The sequence below is a fragment of the Mesocricetus auratus genome, unplaced genomic scaffold, assembly GCF_017639785.1.
Source record: "Mesocricetus auratus isolate SY011 unplaced genomic scaffold, BCM_Maur_2.0 Super-Scaffold_100019, whole genome shotgun sequence".
Taxonomy (NCBI): Eukaryota; Metazoa; Chordata; class Mammalia; order Rodentia; family Cricetidae; genus Mesocricetus; species Mesocricetus auratus.
The window spans coordinates 36718861-36725563 of record NW_024429200.1 but is presented as its reverse complement, the minus strand read 5'-3'; the positions used below and the strand labels follow the sequence as shown (position 1 = coordinate 36725563).

At 39.2% G+C, this 6703-nt stretch overlaps 1 protein-coding gene across 2 annotated transcripts in view; it reads right to left on the bottom strand.

Annotated features, from left to right (window-relative positions):
* Positions 1-4451: 4451 nt before the first annotated feature.
* The window catches only part of Krit1 (KRIT1 ankyrin repeat containing), a 34183-nt gene continuing 31931 nt past the window's right edge, over positions 4452-6703 (bottom strand). For both annotated transcript variants that reach the window (XM_013123192.3, XM_040728715.1), the window contains exon 17: positions 4452-5001. In XM_013123192.3, coding sequence (XP_012978646.2) covers positions 4933-5001 — 69 coding nt within the window. In that variant the 3' untranslated portion in view covers positions 4452-4932. The remainder of the gene's footprint in view (positions 5002-6703) is intronic.

The following is a 6703-nucleotide window of genomic DNA, read 5'->3' as shown; positions in this document are numbered from 1 at the left end:
CAGGCTACAGGATTCCCATTTGTTAGCTCTATATCCAACAGTATTAGTAGTAAGAACACAAATACCTCAAGAAACAAAACACCAAGAAGACAAATACCAATAAAAAAATGAGAGACAGATCTGGCTGCTCAACAGTTTTGAAAGTTCAACATCAGTAGGTGTATGAACATTTTCAGAATTCCAAATGGCCAAAAGTTATAGTAAATCAATTTGTTTTCCCTTTTCATGTAGGTGATGTTATAGAATCTATTCAGGCAGGTTACCATTTTAGATGAACTTAATTGACTTTTAACATACACTGTATTACAATGCACATTGATTGTATATAAACTCTATATCTGAGAAATTAAAAGAAAACAGAAAAAAGTTCAATGTTATTAGTACTTAGGGAAATGAAGATTAAAACTACTTCGATATTTCATCTCACACCAGTCAGAATGGCTATCAAAAAGAAATAGGGACAATTGTTGACTGATGGTGACAGTGTAGACAGGTGCAACCTCTGGAGAGATCAGTGTGGAGGCTCTTCAAAACGTTTGAAGTAGAATTTCCATATAAACCAGCTGTTCCATTCCTGGGCATATACCCCATAGGGATGTCTGCTCTTGTATTCACTGGTGCTCTATTCACCACTGCCAAGAAATGGAGTCAATCCATCCACATATCAATGGATAATGAAAATGTGATCTGTCTTTCTGTCCATTTGTCTGTCCATCCATCTACCCATCCATACATACATACATACATACACACACACACACAAAGGGATTCTACTCATCTGTAAAGAAAAGTTAAGTTATGAAAACTGCAGGTAAATGAATGGAATTGGAAGATTATACTGAGTGAAGTAATCCCAACCCAGAAGTACACATGCCCTATGTTGTCTCTCATTTGTGAATCCTACACTGAACTGCATTTAACTTGGAATATGTGTAGAAGCCAGGAAAGTACAGAGGGACCATTGAAAGGACATGCTATAAGAAGGGTGGCACAACATAGGCGACGGGAAAGTAGAGAGGGATGGAAATTTTTAATCCGGGAAGAAGGTGGGAATCAGGGGGACATGGGGAGGGTTAACTGAAATAATGTACAAAAAAGTTATATGAAAACCTATTTGTAAGTCAATTAGAATATATAAGTAAAAGTATGAGTTTTAAGAAAATGCCCTGCTTGGCTGGACACTGCTGCTCTTAGAAGCCACTGGTTATTAACCATAAGTGCTAGTGCCAGGAGGGATATATATACCCCCTGAACAGTTGGTCAGGGGGCCCCAAAGGCTCCCAAAACAACATAGGCTCGTGCCACACTTCCTGACTGTCCACCAGAACTCGATGGTAAGATCCTATTAGTGAAGACAGCACACTTGATTGCAAGGCAGAGTTTTGGAAAGCAAGCTAGATGCTTCCTTCTTGCTGATTTGCTTTTATAACAATATCATGCCCCACACAGGCCGCAGAGGCAGGAAAGTGTCAATGGACATTTCCAGCTGTGAGCCCTGTGAACTACAATACCAACCCAACAGTGACAGTCATTACTGTTAATGGTGCAATAAACCATTCTGGCTGGACTGAAGGCCTGCTCTGCAGGAAGGAATCCATGCTCAGTACTGTAGATCCACTTAGAAAGTTCATGGCTGCCGGGCGCTGGTGGCGCATGCCTTTAATCCCAGCACTTGGGAGGCAGAGGCAGGTGGATCTCTGTGAGTTCGAGGCCAGCCTGGTCTACAGAGCGAGTTCCAGGACAGCCTCCAAAACAATACAGAGAAACCCTGTCTCGAAAAACCAAAAGGAAAAAAAAAAAAGTTCATGGCTAAGAAGGTCATAGACTCTAGGGAGGGATAGCTTACTACTGTTATTTACCCACACTGACAGGGTATCAAAACTGCCTTCTAAACTTTGTTTTGATTAGTGACAAATCTTGGTTGCCAACTTGACATACCCAGCAAGAGGGAACATCAATTGAAGAACAGCCTCCCTCAAAGTGGTCTGTGGGAGTTTCTTTGTGTGTGTGTGTGTCAGTTTGTGTGTGTGCGTGCACGCTCACCCAAGCGCCCAACTCACTGTGGACATAGCACCATCCTTAGGCAGGTGGGTTATATATAATGAATTTAGATGAGCAAGCCAGTAAGCAGCATTCTTACGTGGTCTATGCTTCAGTTCCTGCAAGCTGAAACAAATTCCCTTCTCCCCAGAATGCTTTTGGACAGTGTTTTCTCTCAACAGAGAAACAAACTAGAATAATACAACACAGACAATCACCACTCTGGAGCTCAGAGAAGATTCACTTCACAATAAATAGTAACGAATACAGAGATTCTTGGTTGCTGATGGTGCTGGAAAAAAAAAAAAAGAGCAACTGAGTACTAAGCCCTAAACAGAACATTTAGTCTCCTTTAAGGCTCATGGAGTACCACAGAGGAGGCAGAGATAATGTAAAAGCTGGAAGCTACAGACAATGGTAGCAAAACACCATCTGGGCTTGGATGGAATAGCGCTGCAACCACGACCTTACAGGAGCTCTGGCTGCCCATCTAAGATTCCATCTTTCCACAGCCAGTGATGGATTGGAGAAGTCAGGAGCCACTCCTTCCCTCCTGAACTATTTATTGGATAGTGAAGGTTTCTAGGGAAAGGGGAGCCATTATCTTCAGCTGTAAACCCACGAGCCCACATTCACAGGCATTCCTGATTAAACTCAGCGCATCACAAAATTACATGAATATGGGAAAGCCATCTGTAGGAAGGAGACTGACAGGAGAGAGAGAGAGAGATAAGGGTGGCGGCGGTGAGAGTAATCACAGTGTATTGAATACACGTGAAACTGTGAAAGAATAGCTTTGATTTCTTTGAAAGAGGATTGTGTTCAATATTATGGAATCTGCGATTTGATTGTAATGGAAAGAGAAGTTCTGTTGCATGGGCTTGTGAGGGCATCACCAGGAAGGCTGACTAAGCCGAGAAGACTCTCCTCCACAGTGAACGCCCCAGATAAAGCGGTGTTTGCTTGCTTGCCTTCACTTCTTGCTCGTGAGCGAATCTACCCTGCTGCAGCCACTCCTGCAGCTGCGATTCTTCCCTGACATTAGAACCCAGCTCCTTGAACCTTCCCACTTGCACTAAGGACCAGCAGCCCTCTCAGTCCTCCAGGCCTTCATCACCGTATCTGGGCTGCTGAGGGATCCATCTTCACAGATTAAGCAGCTACCTGGTTTTCAGTATGCTCACAGCCACTGCTAGACTACCCCCTCTTACTGCATAAGCTTATCTATAAATCCCTTTGTAATGTACACACTCGTCTCATCAGTTTTGTTCTAGAGAACCTTTACTAACGGACAAACCATGAGCTTTATTAGTGCTAATACACAGTGATCAAACTGATAAGATAAATTTGACATTGGTGTGGCAGAGAGGCAGTGCAGAGCTTGTATCAAGCTTTTAGCTAAGGAAACAATGGCAAGGACTTCAACTCTGGTGGCTGCAGTACAACCAGGAAGAGAATGGGAAAGGGCTCGTAAGACATTGGACTGCATGCTATCAACAGAATGTATACAGTAAGGAAGGAGAAAAGAAAAAGTTAAAGACTACTCCAAGACTTCAAGCCTATGGAAATGGAGGTAATCTGACAATGCCATTAACCAAATAACAGTGGAAGATTAGGAAGGAGGAAACAAATTCTGCCTCCAGGTATGATGAAAACAAAATTGCTTATAGGTTATGAAAGTGAAACTATAGTAACGGGACCATAGAATTAAGAACTAGAATTCAGAGAGAGATTGATGCTCAAGTTTTAGTTCTGAGATCCAAGAGCATACTTGCAATCAGTAGGGTATAAAATGGATGAAACTACCAGGGAACTGTTTATACAGAATCAAAAGTACCTAGCACAGAACTTTCTTGTGAACCTCACTTAACTACATAATCTTAATAAGGCTTACACACAGTGTCATTTAGAATAAGGAATTAATATGAAGAGTAGAAAATGATGTATCAAAATTGTCTAAACCTATAGGACAACTTTATGACCAATACATCTCTGAAACTGGAATACACTGCTCTACTTGGTTGGGGAGACTACAGTACCTAACATATTAAAGAGCACATGAATCACATTTACTGTTCATTTGTTGACACTAATACTCCCCCTAAATGAAACAATTAGACATGTGGCATTGCCTCCTACAATGCAAAGGCAACACAAATAAGGCATTAAGTCAAGACACAAAAATATAGAACACATTTAACAAGTTTACTACTGACATTTAGAAATTGTTACACTGAATAAGTGTATACATGTGCGCTTGTATGGCAGTCAGTGGTCTAGTTTCTCAATATAAAGTCCTTATTAGTTCTGAGATTTAAAATTAAAAAAATATTCCCGTCCACTGTCTGGAATCATCAGTGTTAAAACACCCTAGACCAACACAAGGAACTCAGCAACAACACAGGGAGGAAAACTGTGCTAGATATAACTTTAATGAAAATTTTAAAACATCTTGAGGCATGTTCACAGACTACAGAAGAAATGCTTTAAGAGATCCAAGTACAAAATACATTTTATTTATGCAGTATATGTTGAAGTAACACACAAAATTATATCAAGGCTATATTTTAATTTCATCACATTCCACACTAAATTCTTTACTATTTACCAAAAATAACTTTTTATAAAGGTTACTATTTTGTCTAATATAATACACTGTTTATATCTATTTTTGTGTTTCTCTCAAAAATTAGAAGAGCTTATGACCATATCATACAAAACTAAGTGGTATATTACACATCAAACATGAGTATAGATTCTGTACAGTGTATGTAACAGCATATACATATATACTACAAGAGACTACACACCTTGTTAAGTCATACTTTAAGAAATCATTGAAAAAACTCGACATTACAGAATGTGGTGGCTTGAGTACCAGCTATTTTCTTTTCATGGATTTCTTTCAGAGGGCATTAACTGTCCATTTAATTTCATTAGCAGCTTTACCACGAGACCAGCCTACAAAATAAAACATATGTTAACAATAAATATGAAACACACAAAAAGACATACGTAGTAGTGGACATTTTCATACCAATTTGAAGAGTAACTTAATTAGGAAGAGACAGCGTCAAGGAATTGGGCATATTGGACATACCTGCAAACCCACAAACTTAGTTTTAGATCTGTGGAATGAACCCATTTCATTTAAGAACTGCCTTTCCTGGCCTAGCTCCTACCCCATGAGTTGGGAGCCAACTTTCCCTGCTCCAGTTAAATAGTTCAACCACAAGCTTTACTTGGCCTACGTTCTGATAGTACATCTGCCACATGGTCCAGTCTAAGAAAAGCCATCAGACACACAACCAATAAAGGGAGTCCACATACCCAGGTCAAATGCCAAAACCCAAAACCAGGTCAAATGCCAAAACAATCTCTCCCATAAAACCCACCAGTTTTACAGAAGTGTTCTCCCAGGACATACGGATTTAAAAGAACAAATAAAGTTTATCAGAGAATTCAAGGAATTTAAAGAAGATACGAAGAAATACTTTATTGAACTCCAAGAGGATAACAATAAATGGTTGAGTACTATCTACGAAAGTAGATGCAGCTGAATGAAATAAAAATAATCTGGAATTTGAAAACTGAAATTGAGTAAAGAGAAACACTGATGCAAACACAAGCTGAATGAAGATGTAACTGAAAACCACAATATGCCAGCCAGTTAGAAAGCTCAGGAAAAGTCTTACAAGTAGAAGATAGGTACCTGGACTAAATAAACAAAGAAAATGAAAAGACTTAATAAACATAGGAGAAAGACATATAAAATGTGGGACACTATGAAAAGAATTATAGGCATAGAATTATAGATATAGAAGAGTGAGAAGCATTCAATGGACATTCAATGACATAGACCAGATATTTAACAAGATGATAGAAGAAACTTGCCCAAACTAAAGACACACCTATAGAGATACAAGATGCACACAGAGCACCACATACACAAGACCAGAAAAGAAACACCCAAAGGCATATCAACATATGTAACAAAGAAAAACTATTGAAAGCTGCAAGAGAAAAACAAAACCCCACAAGTTACAAATATAGGAAACCCAGAATAATACCAGATTTCTCAATGGGAACTCTGAAAGTCAGAAGGGCCTAGACCAGGCACTCTAAGTTCCAAAAGATCACAACAGCAAATTAAACTACTGTAACCATCAAAACTATTTGCCACAGTCCAAGGAGAAAGAAAAACTTTCCATGATCCAAACAGCCTAAAAAGTTCATATCCAATACCACCACCACCAACAACAAAGACACTGAGTAGAATATTGACAGCAGTGCTTCGAGCTAAAGAGAGGAATAAACACAGCAAAGAGACCCTAGACTAGAAAGACAAAGAAAAATTGCAAGTAAGAACACAAACTAGCAAGAAGATTAACCTACCTATACCTTTCAATCATAACTGTAAATACTAATGGGCTCAACCCACCAATCAAAAGGCAGAGACAAACTGAATGAATTAAGAAACAAAATCCATCTATGTGTTGTCTAGAAGAACTTATATAGCTTTAAAGATAGACACTATCTTAAAGTAAAAGGATAGAAAAAAGTATTCCAAGCAAATGAGATCACGAAGCAAGCAGGCGTTGCTACCCTAACATCCAACAAAATAAACTTCAAACAAAACTAATCAGAAGAGACAAAGTGGGGG